A 23489-nucleotide genomic window follows, 5' to 3' on the forward strand; every position below is an offset into this window, starting at 1 on the left:
ATCTAGATATAGCTAGGGGACCTTATAATGGTGGATTAAACAGCTACCTATTTCTCCATTTATGCACTTAGACATAATGTTTAAGAATAATTTATTTAAAGAAAACAGTTTCCTATTCCTATCTGCTCAGATGACTCTTGAATTACTGTTACTCTCCTTCTTTCCAGTTTTCAGGAAGAAAACACCTGAGAGGGATGGGTTTGCACAGTGATTTGTTTGGGTTTTTTGCTGCTGCCTATTTCTCTCGGGTATGACTATGGTTCCTTGGTGGAATGCTGCTTTAAGGTTGTCTTCCGCACCTGTCTCTACCTTACTCCTCAGCTCTTCAGTTCATCATGTCTAATATTTACCTCCTAAGGAACTGTGGAGGTGCTGTCTCACAGCACAGTGACATAAATAACCAGTAACCATTACACTAGACTTCTACTATCTTTTTTCTGTCCTCTTTTATTATTCCCATTTTATTTACCAGTGGGAATTATGACATCTGAAAAAAAATAATAAATCACTCCTCTTTCTCAAAGCTGTCTTACTACTCATGACACATAATTGCCATGAAAGTAGAAGCATATGCAAAGAAGAACTCATGGCAGTAAACAGTGTCCAAGATGTTTCTGATTTCTGCTGCAAAAACCTCCAGCTGGTCACCAGAGAATCAGTGTGAGGAAGAAGGCAGCCAATAAAATATGCTACCACTAAAAGAAAGCCATGACACCTATTTTCTTTCCTTTTTCACATAGCTTAATCCTTTGGCATGCTGGAGGGAAGGAATACCATCCAGAGGGATCTTGACACGCTTGTGAGGTGGGCTGATGCCAACCTCATGAAGTTTAACCATGACAAGTGCAGGGTCCTACACATGGGTCGGAGCAATCCCAGACACAGCTACAGGTTGGGCAAAAAAGAGATTCAGAGCAGCCCTGCAGAGAAGGACCTGGGGGTGCTGGTTGATGAGAAAATGGACATGAGCTGGCTTCAGTGTGCACTGTCAGCCCAGAAAGCCAACTGTATCCTGGGCTGCATCAAAAGGAGCATGAGCAGCATGTCGAAGGAGGTGATCCTGCCCCTCTACTCTGCTCTCATGAGACCTCACTTGGAGTATTGTGTGCAGTTCTGGTGTCCTCAACATAAAAAGGACATGGAACTGTTGAAACAAGTCCAGAGGATGATCAGGGGACTGGAGCACCTCCCGTATGAAGATCGGCTGAGAAATTTGGGGCTGTTCAGCCTGGAGAAGAGAAGGCTGCGTGGAGACCTCATAGCAGCCTTCCAGTATCTGAAGGGGGCCTATAGGGATGCTGGGGAGGGACTCTTCATCAGGGACTGTAGTGGTAGGACAAGGGGTAATGGGTTAAAACTTAAACAGGGGAAGTTTAGATTGGATATAAGGAGGAAATTCTTTCCTGTTAGGGTGGTGAGGCACTGGAATAGGTTGTCCAGGGAGGTTGTGAATGCTCCATCCCTGGCAGTGTTCAAGGCCAGGTTGGACGAGGCCCTGGGTAATATGGTTTAGAGCGAGGTGTCCCTGCCCATGGCAGGGGGGTTGGAACTTGATGATCTTAAGGTCCTTTCCAACTCTAACTATTCTATGATTCTATGATTCTGTGACACTGGAAAGCACCACCTTAAATGCTGTACTGGAACACAGCATAGAATAAATGTAAATTTGTCAGTCTACATTAAACATCATATTTTAGCCCAGTGAATGTGTATATCAGATATGCAACCGTTTGATTAAAAAGGTTGCTATCTGTCCATGAAAATATATGTCAACTTATCTACTATGCACTTCCTCTACATCTAATTCAAACACTTCCAGCAGACAATTACAACTGCCCTTTCTTTTAGCTTTCAAGTGTGGTTTATATAAAGTAGATTTGCTTTTTCAAAACAATATCTTGAAGCTGTGTTCAGTAGTACTTTGCAAAATACTGATGAACAGAAACATATGATCAAAGGAAAAAAATATGTTGGAAAAGGTCTAAGCATGTTTGAGACTTGGAATCAGCTACTGACCTTCAAGTAACTCCCATATATCTCACAAATTAATAATAATAATGATGTATGAATTATGGATTCAAAATGAATGACAATGGGGTTATAAATCATACAACTTGATCATGACATTCAAAAGCAATTATTTCATACTTGGAGAAAGAAGTCTTTGTATCCCTGCAAGTTTGCTATGGAAAATCGAGACAGGTAAAGAATTTTTTTTGCTTTCCGAAAGAGTTATTGTTGCTAACCCAGCAGTCATTTACTGTGTAATTGACACAAAATAGATTAAAAAGCAATTATCCAAGGGTATCGTCATCTCACATTGTAATAAACAAACATCTTGTCAGAACAGATCTCTAAGCTTTGTGCAGCTGCTTGAGACTATGCAAAATGGTCCATGACTCTAGAGCATCTTCTGAGATGAAGGAATCCCCCACAGTTGCAGGGCACCAGGGGCTCAATATCTCCCATTGCCTTCTGCTCCTTTTGAGTAAACTGACATTGCATAGTGGGTCATAACGAGAGCATGGTGGGCTTCAGGAGGACCTGCTAAATGAGCAGAAGCTAGAACATGCCTGCTAAGACACTCAAGATACTCTTGCATCCTGAAATGGGAACCTCCCACAATGCAACTGACATGATCCATTTCAGTTACCTACTATGAAATTATTTAAACTGAATTCCAGAAGTGTTTGCAGTCCAAATAACTAGTCAAATGTAAATATCTGCCTTGTAAATCAATAGATAGATCCACAAGTCAAATGGATAGACTTACCTCACAGTTCGGGTCCTGATTTAAGTCAGAACCTCAACCCTTCACAGTCAGTAGCTATTATCTGTCAACAATTTGCATGTCAGTTCTAAACAAGCTGATAAGTGATATAATTCAAAGAATAATACATCAAGCCTTTTTCTCTAGTGCTGGTTTTGCTGAGTGAACACCATTGTCCAGATAATTCTTTCTTTTCCTCCACTGGAGATACCATTGAACTACTGAGATCACAAAGCAAGTCTGAATTTTCTCTTGACTTTCCTACTGCAGATTTCGTGTCTCCAGCACAGATACATACATACATACACAGAAATATAGAAGCAGTCTGAGAAATCAATGATATCAATAAAATGCCTGTACAAACATATCACAGTTCATGGGTGAGCTCCAAGCTAAACACTGCAAATGTAGCACTTCAGTTCCCACAACAGGCATGCCATCTCTCCTGTGGGCTTCTTTTTTATGATCCTGTAGCACACAGGATTTTGTAATGCCCACCACTGACATCACATTCACAGCCCTGAAGCAGAGCCAAGGCTCCCTATACCACAAATGAAGAAAAATTAGGAAGACAGGACTGAGACCCACAGAAACTAGCATGATAAATGGTCAGCTCATTAAATTAGCTAACAGAAAAACCAAGGAGAGTTGTAGGTTATATCACATTCCTATCAAGGACCTAGATATCACCCCATCAATGTCAAGGAAGCTCTATCTGGACCAGTTTGGAAATCCTGAAAATTTCTCTGGAATTAGGCATTTACACCTGCGGTTTCTGAAAGACACTGTTGTGGTCATGATTGTGCTGCTGTTTTATATAAAGCACAGCTGAGGGATCATGGTTCAATTTTCTTTAGCAGGAACAAACTAAGGGTTAAGTACCTTATATTAAAAGTCATCAAGACAATGAGTAGTCATTGGTCTCTACTCTCTCAGTTAAGTACTGTAACAGCTGAAGTAGAAAGCTCTGTTCATTCCACCTCATTGTTAGTGAATGGCTACAACAAACCAGAAAGAGACTGCTAAACCCCAAACATCCTGTGGTCAGCTACCTCTAGGTGGGAAGGACAGGATCAAACCCTCTTTCTGTAAAGGAAAGAAATTAATTTCCTACCACAAGGCTAGAGGCTCTGACCTATTTGTTATGAGCAGATATGCCTACCAGATCAGTTCTACAGATCGGACTGCAGGACTGTACCTAGTGTATTGTATGGGTCAGTGGGAGCCCTGCAAAAGCGAGGCAGTTTTAGGCTTGTTGCTGTCAAAACAGACACAGTCCTGAGAACACCCTTCTCAGCTTTTAGTCATGTATAAAATTTCACTGGAAGAAATCTAATCTAGAAATAAAGATGCATGTAGGCAGTGTAGGAACTTTTTGGGTGTCTACATTCTAAATTGAGAAGGAACTTCTACCCTAGTTTCCCTGTGTCTTGGTTGTTAAGCTGTAAAATAACATAATTTCACTGCCTCTAAGGGATATTGAAAGGAAAACCAGCCAAATAAACAGGAGATGTTCTAAGAAAGCCTGGGGAGGGAGGACAAATCATTACTAAGATAGAAAAGGAAGACTACAGCAATTAGGAGGTGAAAGAAAGACTCCAAAAACATATATAACATTGTATTTGAGCATTTGTACTCCATTTGAAAACTGTCTATCACTATTTTCAATCAGAATTTTATTTCTAATGTTAGAGCAATAACAGAATATTGAAAAGTAGTAAATTTTAAAACCATACCTTGTTTTCTCTCTACTGCTTTTTCTTGAAATAGAAGGTGACAAGATAGTTTGTTCATGAGATGAATCGTGTGCCTTCTCCTCTCCTGGAAGACTGAAATGGAACAAGACATTTTTGCATGTCAATTAGTGTTTGCATATTAAGCTGTGAAAATGAAGTTCTGATTTTAAAGGCCACTAAATATATTCATAGGAAGATATAAGTGGAAGACATAACATAACCAGTAATAAACCAGATACTGATTCAGGAATCAAAAATGAATTACCAAATACCAAATGGTGGACACAAAAGTAACTGGAAAGTAAGACTGCTGCCAAAGGCAAGAAGCTGTGTCAAAGTCAAAGAAACAAAACCTGATAGTTGAAGACAACTCTAGGGATCAACAAAGAGCATGAAAGTTTGTTATAGATATTCTCAGACATCTTTATGGTGTCATATACAAGCTTAAAAGGGAAGCTAATGATACTGTTAACCAAATATGTGATGTGTTGACAGAGAAGAAGGTTTTGGACTTGCAAAATATTGGTAGAGCATTCTTTGATCTGTGAGACTGTTTACAGGAAGTGACTCCCAGTTAAACAAGCCAAATACCAACTTACTGCATTGGAATCTAGGAAGATTTGTTAGGCTGGCTTCAACTTAAACAGAGAAGGAACAGGCACAGGTTCTGTATCAAGTATGAAGGCACGATGCCTGGCTTTTTCCTGCTGCTTGGGATGTTGTGCTTAAAATTCCATGCATTTGTCTGTACAAGAGGATCATCAAATCATAGGTTCCATTGCTGCATATTGACATTCATCTTAGATGACATAATTATAATGGCAGGTGATGAGCGTTGTAATAGCTGGGTATACCAACACTGGGTATACCAACACTGGGTATACCACCATCAGGAATCAAAAGGTGTTAAATGAATAAGTCTTAATGGCTAAGTGAAAAAAAAGCAACTCAACTGAATCAATCTTTCCTGTCTAGAGGGAAAAAAAAAGTTATTTTCTAAATTCTTATTTTCCAAAAAGAGAAATATTGCCTTCTAGGACATGAAGCTAGGGATTAAATATTAGGGATACTAGGGATAATCTATTTTTATATATGTGTATACATATATAGACTATGTACTGGAATCAATGGAAATGATGGAAAATATGAGCTACCACAGTAACTTAGTAGATCAAACCTGGCTTGCTCTTCTTGTGGTTTAGCATTAATGAAGATTATGGCCCGATGGTCAGTAAGAGCTTGCATACTCAGTTCCTCCAGAGATGAAAATTTCATTCCAGGTTTTATCTACAAGAAAATTAGCATAGAGGAAAAGGTGTTCTGTTCAGTTAAAGATGAAGAGAAAATAAGGTCTTTAGAAGATCTTTATAGAGTAATTTAAAATTCATAATCTTGAACAGAAGGCTTACCTGAGACTTTATAAAGTCATTCAAAATAAGTAAAATTGTTTTGTTCTTCATTTGCATTTTCTTTGCCAATTTTCTTAGAAAATATTGCTTGTAAATAATTTAACTTGTAGTTATTGTTACTATTGTTACTTTTCAAATAGTTCTAGGATGTTGAAAAGTTCCTGCTTCTGAAGGCTTTACAATCTAGGATGGATTTTTCAAACGCAACCAAGTGCTTTAGGAGCAGTTATTTCACTGATTTACAGTCAGACTGGTATTCCTAATTAATTTGGGCATTTTGAAAAGTCCTTGGGTTTAAAGTGAACACAGCACTAACAAGTGATACTGGAGTCATTCTTTACATATAAACACCGCTTTGTGAGAGAAAGGGTCATGACCAAGGTGAAAATATGAACTCTTTACTTCTTTATGTAAAAATAAACAAAAAGTCCGTAGGTCATTCAGTGTAAGGTCAGTATTTAGAAAGGAGATATTAGGGAAAGAGACCAGAAGAACTGAAGTCTGAGAAAGGATCTGGAAAGGAGCTACGTCTGCACAGCTTACATAGGGTTGGGAAGATCACAACTGGGGCATAACATGAAGATGATGAGATTTCATCCATGAAGAAAGAAAATAAAAAGAAATCTGTATAAAAGCTGTGAAGCTTCAGGACAAGAAAATAAAGTATTTTACATAGCTAGATTCTGGCTTTTGCTGTAGTACTCTTACTTTTTCCAAATCAATAAGAAAATTTCACTCTTTCTAAGAAGAGTAATTTATTTAAAGTAGCTTACCTGACCACAATCGTAGAATCCATCAGTAATGATATTATTTGATGATAAATATCCCATCTGGCTGTACTTTTGGGAAAGGTTGTTATCAAGTAGTTTTTCCAGAGCAGCTTTACTAAAGCTATTTTTGCGGCTTATTGATAGATTAATTTCTTCTAGGATACCTAAAGCACTGTTAAACAAAATACAAAGGCTAATTCATCATTAAATACCAATTAATTGTTATTGTGCAGTCCAGAGTTTGTTTTCAGCATTACCAAGGCCAAGACAGATTCATTTCCAAGTGGTAGCCTTGTGCCCCCTGGGCCAGCAGGGATCTGGCTGTGCTGCACAGAATTCTTTCTTTAGGGAAGAAAAATTTAGGCAGTTAAACTTACATAAAGAAACACGGACAGGATGCCACAACCTTATACCAGAAGGATGTTAAGCACCACAGAGAACCTGAGAAAAAGAAGGATGTAAAAGTACAGTAGAATGAATAATCAGAGCTGATGATAAGATACAAATCAGGGAATGTCTCTCCCTCCAACTTGCAATATTGCAATGCAATTTGCAGATTCCAGCTGTGCAATACTCAGTGTGTGAATCCTTCTGGTTTAGGACTATTACTGTGTTCGGGGAGGAAGGGCAGAGATTTGCTAAACGCAGCTGAGCATGGAAATGCAAGCAGTTGTGTCAGCACTGCCAGGATGGCAGGATTTTTGCAGGATGAAGGTAGAAACAAATAGTCATGTGAGGACACCAGAGTACAGGAATTCATTTATTCAGCTGTTTGGGTGCTGAAACCCACATACTGATAACTTCTGACCTGAAAAACTGAGAAAAAGCTCATTAAGAAGATAAAGGAAGCTCAGTGAGGAGAGCATAGCACACTGTTTAGGAAAGAAAAAAAAAACAGGAAGAAATAGGGAAATATATTTATATGTGTGTGTACATATTCAAATTTATATCTGTGTGCATATATACACACATGCAGACATTCTTTGCATCCTAAGGAGTCAATTTAATATATATATATGTATATATAAATCTAATGAGCTCCACATTTAGACTGCTCTGTGAACTACACAGGGAGCCTCAGCTGTGGACTTTTACCACATAGACTTCTGAAGGTATGTCAGATGAATTCCAGAGAATAAATTTTTCAGGCAAGGTAAATAACAACCCTCTCTTTTAGAAGGGAACAATGGGAGAAAATAGTGGAAGAGCAGTACAGGCTATTTGTCATACAGCATACTGCAACAAAGTCAGGTAACCAGCAAGTGATGCAGAGAATTTTAAAGGGGAAAAATGAATATGGAAAAGCTAGTGTGTACAGCAGTGTCTAAACCAGATGACATTATAAGAGCAATGGCACATTACCCTTATATGGAGGAAAGACATAAATGGACAAATAAAGCTGCACCAAAAATTCTGTGAAGACCTGAAAAAAGAAAGACTCATACAGAAATGGAAACACTGACACTTTTGAAAAGAAAAAGTTAGGGATAAACTCAAAAGACCCACAGGCAAAGTGAGACACAACTAGGCAGGAACTGAAACAAAAATAAACATTTCATATGCTGCAAGTCAGAGAGGAAAACGTAGACCTATTACTCAATGTGGGAAGAAAACTCATAACAGATGGCACAGAAAAGACTGGAGTGTCTGATGCCTTTTTTGCTTTAGTTTTCATAAAAAAAGGTTGCAAGCAGATGCCTAGTAATATTAACAAAGAAGGTAGAAACAGTAGGCTTAGTATGTCTAGAAAAAGTCTGAGGAGGCAAAGTTAGCAGCCCCTGAGGATATCTACCTCACACTGCTCCGTGAACTGGCAAAAGCAACTTCTGAACTGTTTGTGTTTGAAAATTCAGTGAGGACAGGCTAGGTGCCAGGGGAGTGGAGAAGGGCAAAGATTGTATCTACATTTGAAAAATGAAGAACAAGGAAGTTACAATGGAGATAATTCAGCCAAATTTCAGTGTCCGAGGAACACCATATCAAATTATTAAGCAATCAGTTTGCAAGCAACAAGAGATAAGAAATAGCCATTTTGCGTTTGTCAAGAATAAATCATGTAAAGCCAATCTAATCCTTTCTGTGATATGGTAACTGACTTAACATACAGGCAGAAGTAGAAGACATGAGATATGAGTTGACTTTGAGATATGTTTTGACTTTAATAAGTCTTTTCACATATTCCTACTTGAATACTCATAAGCAAGTCAGGGAAATACGATCTACATGAAAATAACAAGAAGTACTGCCTGACGGGTTGAAAAACTATGCTTAATGTATTATTATCAATAATATGCTGTCAGACTAGAAGGACACAAATTAGAGTTCTACTCCGATACTGTCAGACAGAAGGGCTTAAATAAGAACAGTGCTATATGCAAGACATAGAAAATAATTACTGAGCTTTATTTGATGGTGGTATGACCTCAGCTGAAGTGCCTCATCCTGGCTGGGAGACAGCACTTAAAATGGCATAAATAAAATGAGAGCGATTTGGGGATGTGTGACAAAATTGTACAAGATTTCAAACCAAAAAGAAGTTAAACATTTTTACTTTGTCATGAAAAGGAAACTGAGAGAGGGACATGGAACATTAGAAAATTGAGCAAGTTAAACTCAAATTGCTATGAAAAGGTGGTTGTTCAATCCCACTGAAAGCAGGACAACATGTAAGGGATATTTAGAACTCAGAAACTCTTTCTAATTATAAGGACACTCCCGCACTGGAACAGGTTACTTTGGGAAGTTGTGAACCCCCCCATGGAATTGGTATTTACACTGAACAAGTGAAAATATGTCAGTGTACCTGATCCAGTCTTACAGTGGGCAGATGTATAACATCTCCTTTGATGTCCCCTCCTGACCTAAATTTCTGAGATTCTCACTCTGCAGAATTTCCTCATAGATGGGTCTCAAGTATCTGTGCAGTAATCAGAAAAGTGTCCAGCAGAGGGAGCAGGGCAATTACGTATATTTTAACAATAGCTAAGAGTCACCCTGTATAAGGAGGCTTGTGGCATAATTCTTGTAACTTAAAACAGCTTTTGTAATTCAGATATTAATATATGGAACCTGGACTTTCTAAGAAGGAATAAAACAGAGGCTTTTTTTATGTGATACTTGAGCACACCTGCAGTTAACCAGAGCTTTAAATCAAATTTAGCCTGTGCATATTAAATACAATTTACTGTATATTGAACTTAGCCCAAAACTTTAATTTCAGTTTCATATGTATGAGGCACTGCAGTCCCTAATTTTGAGTGATACAAGCACACCTTCAATATAAAGCCCAACTCAGTCACAAAAACAATAAACATTTTTATAACTCCAGACAAAGTCTCTTTTCAGGCTTACATTTTTTCTTAAGCCTTCTGTTACTTAAAATCAATACTATGTATCTATAACATCAGTAGTGCATAAGTAGTTTCTGCTTACCAAAATGTATAGCTTAACTTTGTTATTCTGCTATAAACATGTAAAGATCAACTTAATAGAATTACTGCATCAAAATCTTCCCTCTGCTCCTCGATACTATTTCTACTCACCCTAGCCTGCATAGTTCAACAGCGGTTAGTTCATCACTTGCACAGATCATAACAGCCCAACAGGCATTTCTTCTGACTTCTTCATTTTTAGAATGCAGCAGTTCAACGAGTGGTCCCAGGCCACCTGCTTTTCTTAACTGCAAAAAAAAGAGATGATGTTGCCTCTTACATATTTCATTTATCTCAGCAAGAACTGCCTGGGAAATTCACCTTCGGAAACATCTGAGCCTTGTAGACAAGCTATGCTGGGCTGCTAGAAAGAACATTTATGGGGATTCTGTGCTTCTGTGAACTTGGCATAGGCTAGAGCTGAAGCAAGATTCAGGAGCAGTACAAGGCACACATCCCTTCTGGCTCTGCCTTGCTTTTCAGTTATTAGATTGTGGTATGGAAACTGAAGAGACTATGCAACTCCAGACTGCCACAGAGAATTACACAGCTTTTTCTGTGTTCTGTTGCCTCCTAGCAACTAATTTACATGACAATTTATTTGAATTTGTATTGTATTGTATGTATGACAATCTTATTAACGTCCTATTCTCTTGTGTACTACAGTATCTTTCCTATACATGCTGGAGGAAATATTGCTCATTTGGATTTTTGAAGAGAAAGACATTTTAAGGACACTGAAAGAGGTAGATTAATTATCTATGCCCCTTATTCATGTCCTAATTAACAGTCTTGACCCATGAGAAAACCCCAGCTTAAGATCTATGAATGCACATAGGATCATCCTTATTTATGAAAAGAAAATAGCGTGACCATTGATAAACAGTGAGAAGTTCAACTTGCTGGATGCCACTGATCAAGGGATTAATTATATTTTGAGTTTTGCCTGAATTACATTTACTCCATGTACATGCAGTATCTTATCAATCAAGGTCAGGCAGTGCTGCTCAGGCCTTGAAAATGGGCAATAGAACAATGCTGAGGGAGAGTAAAGAGGGCAGAACTTCTCATCTTCAAAGTTCAGAAGATAGTTGCAGCTGAAAAGCCGTAATGTTTAATGCTCGTAAACATGAGGATTAAGATATGGCCCTTGTGCAAGTTCATCAAAGCCAATGAAAAGGTGTAAAGCATTAATTTGGTGCAAGCAAATACAACAGTAAACATAAAATTAAAGAAAACCCTTTCCAAGTTCTCATGACAAACTGAGCTAGATTCAGCTGAACAAACCTATGATAAAGTGAAAAATTAGCTACCATCTAGAAAGCCTGGGACTTTTAGGACAGACACAAAATACAAAGATTCTAGGTAAGTATAACAGCAACCTCAGGATCTAGAAATGTCATAAAATAACCACAGCCCAGAAGAGCAGCTTTACCTCAGTCCTTGCATCAGCATCACAACCAAACACAGCCACAGCAAATGCTGCTTTGCTTTGCACTTGGCTGTTGGTCGAGCGCAGTGGTTCTGCAAGCACACTCATAATACCATGGTTCTGGATATTTACACGTAATGGCTCTTGCGTGGCCAGATTTGTTAGAACTGTAGCAGCGTTAGCAATGGCTCCATCTCGCTGAGAATACAAGGTATTTAATAATGGCTCAATTCCTTCAGCCTCAGCAACAGCACTAGCAAAATGAAGGAGAAAAAAAAAGCTTTGTTATTTTAGGACCATTTTTTCTTCTTACTGTGCTATATATATGTATCAACTAAATTAGTATTACATTTCAATATCTTTATATATATGTATGTGTGTGTATGTAATACATGTAATTTACATATGACTCATGGTGTGAAGTTCAAGAGGCACAACCTAAGCAGACAAAATCACAAACTTCTGGATTCTTTGACTTATTAGCACATGTATACTTTTCTTCCTGAGGTTTTGAACAAGTGAATTGAATCTTGCATCTTTTCAAAGATGCAAAATTTCTGTACCTCTAATTGCCTCTGCAGACTCTTACCACCTCTCCCCATAACCATTCTAGCACTACTTCTAATAAGGATTACAGTGCATGGAATTTCATGCCGTTGCTCTTTGTGCTGTCTCCATAAACTTCTGTAATCAGATATCTAGGTGACGCGAATGAGTACACCAAGTTTCTGCAATTCTTAAAGAGTAGGTGTGCATGGTGGAGTTCAGTGCAACGTAGGAAATATTGGGCTGGCTTTATACAAACTGATTTAGACAGCAGGAGTACAATGGACGCCTCAGCACGGAGTTCATGGCTGGCTATGACTATGGCTCAACACTAAGAGGTCTATCAGCAGCAGATCCAGTTTAAATATTCCCTCTGCTCCCAGTTGATATTGCAGCCGTAGCTGAAGGGTGCTGCCTCTCAAAAGTGCTGGGACAAATGCGGGTGTGGCCAAGTTCTAAGCTAGATGTGCAACAACCTGCTTGCGAATAAAATTGGGGAAGATTGCTGGGTTTTTTTTAAGGATCATTTCACGGATTTAGGTTAGAGAGCAGCCAAGGAAAAAAACCACAACAGTTTATGAAGCACTACTAAGGAAATAGTAACTTCAGGCAGGAGACAGCAGAAGGTGCAGGCAGCTGCACTATTAAAGGACACATTTGCAAATTACTTAAATCTGATGTGTTGCAGAACTAATAATCATGTGGGCCTACAGCTCAGTCATAGCAGAAGGAACTGGCCTATGAGCACTTCATCTCAACACTGCTATTCTGCTTCTGGCACTCACTGGGATAGTGCCTCTTAAAGGAAAAATAACAAAGTCAACTTCAGGTATATATTTCTGGGTTACCACCTCATTATGTATTCTTTGGTTTCTTTGCCATAGGCAAAAGAAACTACTGAAACCGACACTGTTTACATTCTTTGAATGCCATAAAATATTGCATAACTTGAGATTTTTGTTCACCTTCTAGCCAAAACTTTGCTTACTTCTTTGCCTATACCATCTTACATTCACTCCAGTGGTGCTTTTCCCAATGTCATTAGAAACCAGCACACTGTAAAAACTGAATTGTCTTTGTGCTGAGCTCGTACATAAAATTTGATCAAAAGATTTGAGGCATATGTCAAATTTAATATCTGCGTGTAGCAATTTTACATTAGGCTCATCTGTTTGTTAAACAAAAGTTGGTATTATTGTTAGCAATGGAAATGCGCAGATAGCAATTTGAATTTTCTTTGCAACTGCTTTTTATACCTTCTTTTATATATTGTATATATCAACAACATTATAAACTCTCCCACCTCTGTACAAGCATAGCTAAGCACTTGACCAAGAGAAGAGTATACATTTTTTATAAGTTTTGCTAAATTTCTGTCAACACCTTAATAAGAGAAATCTGGATGTAAAAAAATCTTACTTTTACCGTAACAGTGTTTTACCAAAATCTAACTGGCTTTTGGTAACTTTCACAGTTGCAAAAAATAAACACAAGCTTACAAGTATTACATATACAAGAAAGAGTTAAGCTATCAAAGACTGTCAAAGGCATTGATAAAAACAAAAGACCTCAGGAAAACCGCAGTCACACTCTTACGCAAGCAGGATAGAAAGCAGAATACATGCTAACACATGCCATATAATCCCATTTCATGAGCAATACAATGTCGATCTCACTGTGAACTCAGCACAAGTATCTCCAAACCAGATTTTTTTACTTCTGAGGCTACCTGCAATGAATCAGTAGAGGCTAATGGGGTTTGTTAGTCTGATCTCTGCCTCAGTTACAAGGCAATGGCAGCTCTAGCACTGGAGCATGGGTATAAGGAAGTCTGGCAGACAGGCAGCAGTTTAATACAAGCACTTCAGTCTCTGTTCAGAAGTGAATCCCATGTTTTCAAATGTCCTGCACTACACTCCTCAGACTGCCTTCCATTAGCCCTCTATCGGGGTGACCAGGTAGAGAAGAGCTGAAAACATTTGGTTTGGTTGGTGATCTTTTTATTTTACTTAGGTAAGGCCACTGAATTTCCCCTGTTAATAATTGTCTTCTTTCCCCATAAAAATTTTATGCAGACATCCAGCTTCAGAAGTGCTGTAGCTTTATCCAGGATGCTGTATATGAAGGAATCCTGGACATGTCAATTACACATGTTAAGGATCAGCTATACACCACACGTATCAGAGGTTTACCAGAAAGCATCACATGCATAGCACATGTAACATGACATGATGTACCTGCTGGCAAAATGTGGGGAGAGACTTACCATACATGCACATTAAGGCATATCCATAAGCTTTTTTCCCCCCAGATTATAGAATTACACAGTATATACAGAAATACCTTATCCAGGGAAAAAAAGAAAAAAAAAAAAAAGAAAAAAAAATCAAAGCTTTTCCTGTACAATGGATACATCAAAATTCCAGGATTTACAGGACAGATGGATACACTACATGAGATGCATGGCTGCATCTCACAGGTGTAGTATATCCAATACTTTTGCAGTAAGTATGGGACTTACTCTTCCTATACTACACCTAATAACACATGATTTCTCCCATAGGAAGTCCTAATAAACATATAGTCCCTAACAGACTGATTCCAGGATGACACATGGAACTGAATGATGTAGCCAATCACATTAGAAGCAGATTCACTGTAATTTCCATAAAGCCAGCAAGTACACAAGTACTTAAAAAAAGAGCAAGGTGACGGCTTCTCGTGTGTTCAGAGTTGACCTCAGCGAGGTACAGAGCACAGCCAATTTTCTCAAGTGCCACTCAACTTCAAAAAGGTTGAGAACCACTGATTTAGAAGATCATACATATTTATTTCAGTCCTGCCTTCTGCTTCTGCGCAGGTTCATTTTGAATCACGGTTTAGTGATGGTTTAATCAAGAGCACAATTACAAAGCAAAAAGAATTCATGTTAGAAGTGACGAAAGCGGGTAATAAGAGCTGAAGGTAACCAGTACCTTTGCGAGTAAGATTTTAAGGGGGCATAAACACCTGAGAGCAATGCTGTGTCCTGGTGACAGAGATACATACAGAAGAGGTTATGAGGGAAGAATGGAGAATCCATAGATAAACTCACTGCTACTCCTTAGCCCTCCAGAGAAGGCCTCCATAGCACTGTTACCCTGGGCCACAGAGCACCAGCTGCTAAAGAAACAGCAGGACCCAACATCAGAATGGAGCTGAAAGAATCAATATGCTTAAGCTTTTAAGGTGCTGAAATACTACAACATTAAGATCTCATCATGAAGATCCTCATTCCCTTCCATCTTGGGCAAAGATACACATTGTGTAGATTCTTATTACAAAGCAATAAAAGCCAGAGGAAGAAGCTTTTACCATCACTGTCTTTGCCTAATGTAGATGAGCACTTGCCTCTCCCTGCCTGCAGCACACATCCTACTCAGACGGTGCACTTTGTCAGTGCTCCCACTACAGGACTACATCGGATTAGCTGAAAAAAAATTACACTATTTGATGTGGAAAAGAAACAAATTATATAAATACACAGGTTTTTTCCTCCATGTTTTGTAAAGATTCAAAATACGTCAAGTACCCTAATGGAAAGAAAAGATTAGGGAAAAGGGAAGAAGATAACGACAAGGGAGAAAAAAAAAAGCAAAAAACAATAAAAGATCAATTTGCAGTATCACCATGTTTTTTTGAAAGCTGGAAGCCATTTGAATTACAAACAAGCAAACAAGAAAAAACAGACGAGATAGGTGTAGAAACTGCAGAGCTCAAATTAAAGTTAAAATAATTCAAATGTTACGACTAATAAGCACATGGTTATGATTGTGAGAGTGTCTAACCTAATAGGGTTAGGTATTTACCTTAGCCAGAGTATACATAGTTCAGGTTCCCTAATGACCTTAGCCATGCTCTGTAGTGAAAGAGTAAAATTCTGATTACACCTGAATTCAAATTACTATATACAGGAACAGCTAAATTATTTTTCTCAAGTGCCATTGAAAAGACAAATAGTAAAAGGTCAGATAATGAATATTTAATTTAAATTATTAATTTTAAGTATACATTGTAACAAGCTAAGAGATTTTCTTGAAAGTTCACTGAAGTCACTCAAGACTCAACAAATGCTGAGAGTTTGAGACAAGTGTTTTTTTTAATTGGTTTCACTAAAAAAAAGAAATTAAAAGTTGACAATAAAATAATTACCAAAAATTTCACAACAGATATTTTTAAACAGTTACTTTGGAGATGCATCTGAATTTCACTGAATTAAATATGTTGTTTCTTTAGTTGTCTGGGGTGCAATAGGAAAGCTCAGACAGCGGCAGAGCATTGTGAAAACAATCGTCGGTAAAAATTGATCCAGAACGCCATTATTTTTAGGACTGTGGGTTTTCTGGGGCAAGAACCATCTCTTTGTTGGCATCACATTAAGCATAGTAGTTCTGTCACCAACCAGCCCTCCCAGCCATGGCAAGAAAGATAACGGATTACTTACTTAGTGCATAGACAGAATGGACCAGCTAGATTTTCCTCCTGAAGAGAAGGTCTAGCCTAATGGAGAAAGCATCCGTCCAAAGCACTGACAGAAACCACCGAGACCACCCCCAAGCCCTTAACGTAAGGTAGGTCCCCCTTCTGACTGAGGATTTAGCACAATTTCTGCTCAGAAAAAAATCATATTTCTCCTCCTCACAAAGACTGTTGGACTCCTCGTGGACTTCATTTTCCAAATGTATTTGCAACCGCATGTTTAATTTCTGTGCAAAATTACTGTGATTGTGTGTGAGTGCTTAGCTAGCCATTTATGCCGGTGCATATCTCATTTTCATACATAATTACATGTAAATTATGCATAGGAATTATGCATCTAATTACACACACATTTTTTTAAAGTCAACTCTGTTGAATCGCATGACTTCTTTTTCACACAAGGCATTTTTGATCCAACTCGATTATGTAATTTCTGACTGAGAAAGAATATCATAACCAGAAGTTTGAAAAAAAATCAAGAAATCGCTTCCTTTTTATTCCTTAGATGTATTAATATTCTTCCCTTGCCTTGTTATGCCATCAGAATAATCACATCCAACAAATGTCTTCTGCATGTACCAAAAATTTCACTTTGTGATTTAATTATTTCAAAAGCAATTGACTGTTTATACTGTATGCAGTCCTTTGTATTTTATTTAAAGATTAATATTACTTTTGTTTTCTTCACTATACCAAGGAAATTAATGTCAGTATGTTTATTCTGAGTAAGGGAATCTAGCACAGGAGACTCTGATCTACAATTTAGGGCCCCTTTGTGCTACAATAAAAATAGTGATGATATCAACAAACCATATTAATTTTTAATTTCAGGAACTGAACCCTCTATTCCTATTTTTTTAATGAGAAGTATCTTGTTAAAACATCAACAAACCCCAAACTCAATAAACTCCACAGTCTGGAAGCAATAAAACCTTAAACTATCTGGATTAGCAGAGCCTGTAACACCTGACTCTCATTTAGCACTACAGAGATCTTCTGTCACTGAACCCATCTGACAAAGTAACAGAACTCAGTTCTAAAAGTAGAGCATGCTTAATTTAAAATATTACAGTGGCATTGGTAATGAACTATCTATTTGTGATATCTGAGCCTTTCAATTATAATATTATTTGCAACATTTATTAAGAATCTTTGACACTTCTGCTATAATGAGAAAGGCTTGAAATTCAGCAACAGAAACTTTTTCCCTTTAAAGATCCCACATAGCTTCTGCCAGGGTAAGCTCATGAAAAAGATACCATCCCCCTCTCTCTTTTTTTCCAATCCAAGAAGCAGTGTATGAAAAGAACAGTAACTCGGCACAAATGTTGAGAGTCTGTAACCCACATTGTGACAAAAGCAAACTAATAGGGAACATTCAGGAGCTGACAGAGCAGCCTTCATGGAGGTGTAAGGGAAGAAAAAGCTGAAGCAGGATCCTCACGACGACTCATTTGGACACATGGACTGAGGAGACAGTGGCTCCTCTTCATTTTTGGAAGTACAAAAGAGCTGTGCCAAGTCAGTCTCTCTAAACATAGCACTCAGACTGTGAAACTTGACTCTATCTTTCACTTCTGGATAAGTCTTTTCTGGACAACTGTGAACTTCAGTGACAGCAATCTGCTTTGCTTTGCTAAAGGGTCAACAAGGATTTAGGTGGAGAAACTTATGCTTTTAGTTTTCTCTCTCAAAAGTAAATCTCTAACATGGTGTATGTACACTACTACGTTAAGGTAAAATTACTGAGGTTGCAAGTCAAAAGGGTTAAAGTTACTTGTGAAAGTTTATTTTTACTCCCTTGTATGTCTAACAGTCTAATTAGACAGCATGCCACAGTCAGTGCACAGGTTAAATTCACAGCAGGACAGAATTAAGTTTGCATGATCAGCTATAAACCTGCAATTCCCTTATATACACTTAAATAACTTCACACTACACTTAAGTAAGTTAAAGCAATAATTTACATGTAATTTAGAAATATGTTACAAAGAAAATATGCATGTAAAAGCACCAATAGATTTGCCTGGAAGGTACTCAAATGTAAAATAATCCTTGCTACTTTTAATTCATAAGAAGTATAATTAATCTCAGTGCATATAACTGAATGTCACTGTAGGGGATACACACTCAAAAGAAATCATTGTACCACATTGTGCCACTCCCTTAAACACACTTTTCTCCACCAGGCTTCGGAAGTCTCCATCCAGGAAGAGAGAAGTTTCACCTCATCCCACAGAAATCTACCATGGGAAGTTACAGGTGACAACACACATGCACCAAGTGAAAGTCCAGCCTTCCACAGCTAAGATAAATAGTGATCATACTGCAAGGCTTTGAAGGTAGGAGAGTGCAAACAGCCTGAAAGATTTTGCTGTATCAGTAAGGGGTACAACTTCTTGGGTTCTCATGGACTTTAGGATCTGTGAAATGTTAGCTAGAGCTGAATGTTCTAAGCTGGTCTGTGCCTTCAAGAGAAAACAAACAGGAAAATGCATAACTTTTTTTTTTTTTTTTTTTTTTTTTTTTTTGAGAGAGAGAGAGAGACTGAGAGAAGGGTTGTAATGGGAACAAAATGCAGTTACAGTGAGTCCACAGCAGGACTTTTCTATATAGCCACACTGTCACAAATCCAAGAGAGAAAACCAACAGTTGGCTGAGTGGAACATTTTGCAGCTGCCAGCAAGGCATGATTTTGGGTACTGTCCGTGGGTTGCACATCAGTCATCTGATGTGATGTTAATGTCACAGTGGGAACCCATTTCTGAATGACATCCCAGCAGCAGGCCTTGATTCAGCTTTTCTGCCAAGGGAGAAATTTACCATAAAACAGTTTTCAATGGAAGTCAATATGTAATTTGTAAGGAAAAGCTTGTGAGCTCTTGGGTAATGACTGCATTAGCTTTTCTTCTTTGGAAAGCACCCATTGCACTGTGGATATACAGTAAGAGACAGCCAAAGGAGGAATCTGTTCATGGTATGCGTTAAATGTATTTGTGAAGGGCTCAACAGAATGGGTGCTAATGTAAAAAATAACAACACAAACCACAAAAGCCACAAAATCCCTTTACCTTACAGCACAGTGGCTCAAAAAATATGATTCTGTCACTAGGGGTCAGTATTAAAGCATATTACCTTTACACAATGCAGCTAGCGGCATTCTATTGTTGATTCCCTCCTTCAGAAACACAAACTTACGTTATAAAGAACAACTATTAAACCGTAAAAAAGACAAAACCCATACAATGGATTATTTCCTATTTCTGTTCTTAAATGTAGCTTCCATGTACTAGAAATTTTGGTTCCTGTTCTCATGATTTAACACGTATATTCACACAAATGTATTATCTTATGTAATACCGACGCTTTAATATTGATCCATTTATGCGAATTAGGTTCCATCTACAGTCTCGAAAGAAAAAAGCTGTGATTAAGTTTCCCGTTTTCTAATAGGGAAGATTACTACCTAGTGATATTATCACCTAATGGTAACAATCATTACTTCCTAACGACAATAACAAAATTTGAAATGTAAGAAAACTGGGCGTTCTTTAAATTTATTCCTTGGCAGCTACACCTGTCTTAAAAAGAATAAAAATCTGTTGTGGATACTGAAAAAGTCCATTTAAAAATGTGAAAGACTCTCACTACACATAAGCATTATCCACATGGAATAGACTGAGGATATGTTATTTTGAATCATTAGATCAGTATCTGAATTTCAGCTTGGAATAGATGCAACACCCACTGAAGTTAAGGGACTGACTCACTTTCTTATTACTGGGCACTGCTCATAACCAGTGAGTTCCCAACCTATCTTCCCATCCCCAGCCTACTCCCAAATCTTGGAAATCTTAATACATGTAAGAAAGCATGTATTCTGATGCTGCAATAATGCCTGTAACTGCCTATATAGACATACTTTTGCTTACTTAAATAGGTCCACTGATTCTTGGAAAGAAGTAAAGAATTAGAAAATTAAATAACTATTCTATGATTCTATGATTTAAATATATAATATTTAATATATAAATAAATCAAGCCTGCCTTGACCTTGCAATTTTTAGGATGATACTTCACTATCTCAAATCCAGATAGAATATTTAGAAATAGGTAATGTGACACTAATGATAAACCCCAGGAGAAATATTCTGACAGATCATAAGTCTGTCATGTACCACAATTTCCTGCAGCCCTTAATGCAGCTGAACCAAAAAACATCCCTTTCCTTCTTCCCCCAGACCAAACTCTAACTGAATGCTATAAATTTTGCACTTAAAGTAAACAATTTAAGACAAATATTATTGAAACTGTTGATTAGTTTTCATGTCCAGTACAAAGCTCTAAATTTCAGAGCATATGTTTTTCTTTAGTGGTAAGTCCATTAGGTGCCTAGAATTCAGACATTGCCAGATTTATGAAGAAAGCTATTAGAAATGGCATTTGTGCTATGACAATACTGAAGAGCTAGTCAAATTAATGTCTAACTGGTACACTTAAGAGCTTATTTCTATGTGTTACTTCTAACATATAATATTTATATTTAACATGATTAGCTTAGCCTAAATACAGGAAAAGCAAAAATAATTGATTATACTTTAAATGGGAAAAAATAGGCAGAGTGTGAAGGAAAACGTTTGCTCTGGAGCGAGTTGTGTAGCACAGAAGGATTTGTTTTTCTGACCAATAGATGGCACTGCTGTTTCTTTGTTTGCGTGTAATTTTTCAATCCGTGCATAATGTACGTTATTGAAGTGACTATGCCTACATTTCCCGGTGCTTGGACACATCAAAACCAGACAGATTTCAGAGATTCTTTAAAACGGCATTCTGCTGTCCAAATAACTGTATACAGTTTTCAATAAAGCAACTTAGTGTTCTGGATTAAAAAATGGGAAAAGGATGCAAAACCCTAGCTGAACATAATTCTCTTCTTCTCAGAAGCAGACCACAGAAACAAATTCTGACATGTATCAAGGGTGATGTTGGAGTTATACAAGAGTAACATAACAAAATGATTTCTTTGTTGTATGTTAGAATAAGTACACAGGGTTTTAAACTGCAATATGCTCTGCAATTTTATTTTTATTTAGCCTAATTATTACCAAGCTTATGAAGAATTTATCATTAAAAAAAATCTGTCATTACTTTCAGATAAAATCCTGATAAAAGCATCATCTGTGGTGTCAGTCTGTAAACTAATGAGGCTTTTGACTACCATACTTTCTTCTGTGGGCTACTCAAGCATGACACACTACCAGCTCTGCAGCAAAAATTTGAATGCTGAAATATTTTAGAAGTTATTCATAGTAATTTTATGTGGCCCAGTAGATATCATATTGAAAATCTGTGTTTTCCAGTAAACCTGAAAACTCAAAACAGTTTGTATAGGACCCATGTTCTCTTCTGCTCTAGATCTTTGGCTAAAATACCATGGGGGGCAGAGTCATTCATGAATTTATTTATTTTTGCCAAATTGTGGTTGCTTGGGGACCTGTGTGAAATGACAGGCTGGTCTCCGTCCCGTTTGTCGTGAACAGGTGTTCTAATTACAAAACCTCCACCATATTTGACACCTTTATTAGCTGTCTCAGTTGAGAAACAAAGGATTGATTGGGTAGAGGTATAGAACTAGCCTTTCATTGCTGTGGGGAAGCACCTAAAGGTCAAGGTTAATATACATTAGTGGGGGGTAGTATTGCCCATTGCCTATGCTGTTCTTGTGTTATTAATCAATGGAAGACTTTATCCTTAGGAGCTGGCTATTGTGGGAGCCTTAGCGACACAGTGTGGTTAAATTTTCTTTTTTCTTTTATTTTTCCATATTACAGGAAAACCAGACAACGCTTCTTGAGCAAATATTCCTAACAAGAACAACAAATCTCCAGCAAAAATAGCAATGTTTTGTACTCTCCTTACATTCTGTTATGTATACTGTACAAAACAAAAGGGCAAGGTACACATTCTTCAATCGATATAATACATGCAAAAATGCTCATGAACTGAAATATGGCAGAAGACATGTAGATGAGTTCAACAAGATTGATTTTTTGGGTGGTAAAAAGTAAAAACATTTATAGTAAATAGTCTTCCTCTTTACTGTAGTCATTTTGTTCTTGCCACATAAGGTCTACCTGCTACTACTAGCTTTATGATTTAATATTCTTGGAAGGTTTATAACCAGAATCTAATATATAACCAATAAAAGGACACTAGTCTCATTAGTCTCATTTGGGACTAGAGTACTGTCAACATAATGACACAGCAAAGTCACGTTATTATAAAAGCATATCAGCATCTTCATTATATATACACTTATTTTCAGTGGTTTACAAGACACTCAGAGAAAATATTCCAGGATGAAATATGATTATGGTAACTCAATCTGGAATCCATTTTCTCCAAACTATTTTTTTTCCTATTATGAGAATGTAAAATAAATATGGGCCAGATAGTCAGTGAGCTGGAACTATACCAATTTGTATCAGCCGAGGGTTCAACTCTGTATATTCATTCATAGATCCTAGTCACACTTGGACCCTTCTATGACTTATTAATGGTTTTGATTTAGAAATGAAGCTTTGAAGTAATTATATAGTCACATGGCATTCATCCAATATACATATTTATGTAAATTATTGCTTCCTGATTTTCACAGAAGACCTGTGATTAGATTATCTGGTTCTTCCATATTGTACTTGGAGTTGTACTGCAAAGAGAGAGCAGTATATATAAGCCACCTTTACAATTTCTTGACTGCCCAGCAAGAAACAAATACGGAGTTCATTATAATGCAGAGGAACAGAGGCAGCTATTTCCCTGCCTGAGGTCTCAGAGAATTGTTCTAGCAGTTGAGCTAAACAATGTCCTGACTATC

General features: G+C 37.5%; 1 protein-coding gene and 1 long non-coding RNA gene across 7 annotated transcripts in view; one reads left to right on the plus strand and one right to left on the minus strand.

Moving 5' to 3' along the window:
• The window catches only part of ARMC3 (armadillo repeat containing 3), a 58291-nt gene that overhangs the window by 6060 nt on the left and 28742 nt on the right, over positions 1–23489 (minus strand). For all 6 annotated transcript variants that reach the window (XM_061351721.1, XM_061351711.1, XM_061351707.1 and 3 more), the window contains 5 exons: positions 11552–11801; positions 10228–10364; positions 6689–6857; positions 5684–5793; positions 4507–4599 (listed from right to left, as the gene is read on the minus strand). In XM_061351721.1, the coding sequence (XP_061207705.1) occupies positions 4507–4599; positions 5684–5793; positions 6689–6857; positions 10228–10364; positions 11552–11801 (759 nt within the window). The remainder of the gene's footprint in view (positions 1–4506; positions 4600–5683; positions 5794–6688; positions 6858–10227; positions 10365–11551; positions 11802–23489) is intronic.
• Positions 98–22561, plus strand: LOC133211399 (uncharacterized). Its single transcript, XR_009725198.1, has 3 exons — positions 98–248; positions 18802–18954; positions 22444–22561. It is a non-coding gene; the product is annotated as an uncharacterized LOC133211399 (long non-coding RNA).

This window comes from Neopsephotus bourkii, unplaced genomic scaffold (assembly GCF_033783945.1).
Source record: "Neopsephotus bourkii isolate Nb327-2 ecotype Australia unplaced genomic scaffold, CSIRO-AGI_Nbou_v1 NB_53, whole genome shotgun sequence".
Lineage (NCBI taxonomy): Eukaryota > Metazoa > Chordata > Aves > Psittaciformes > Psittacidae > Neopsephotus > Neopsephotus bourkii.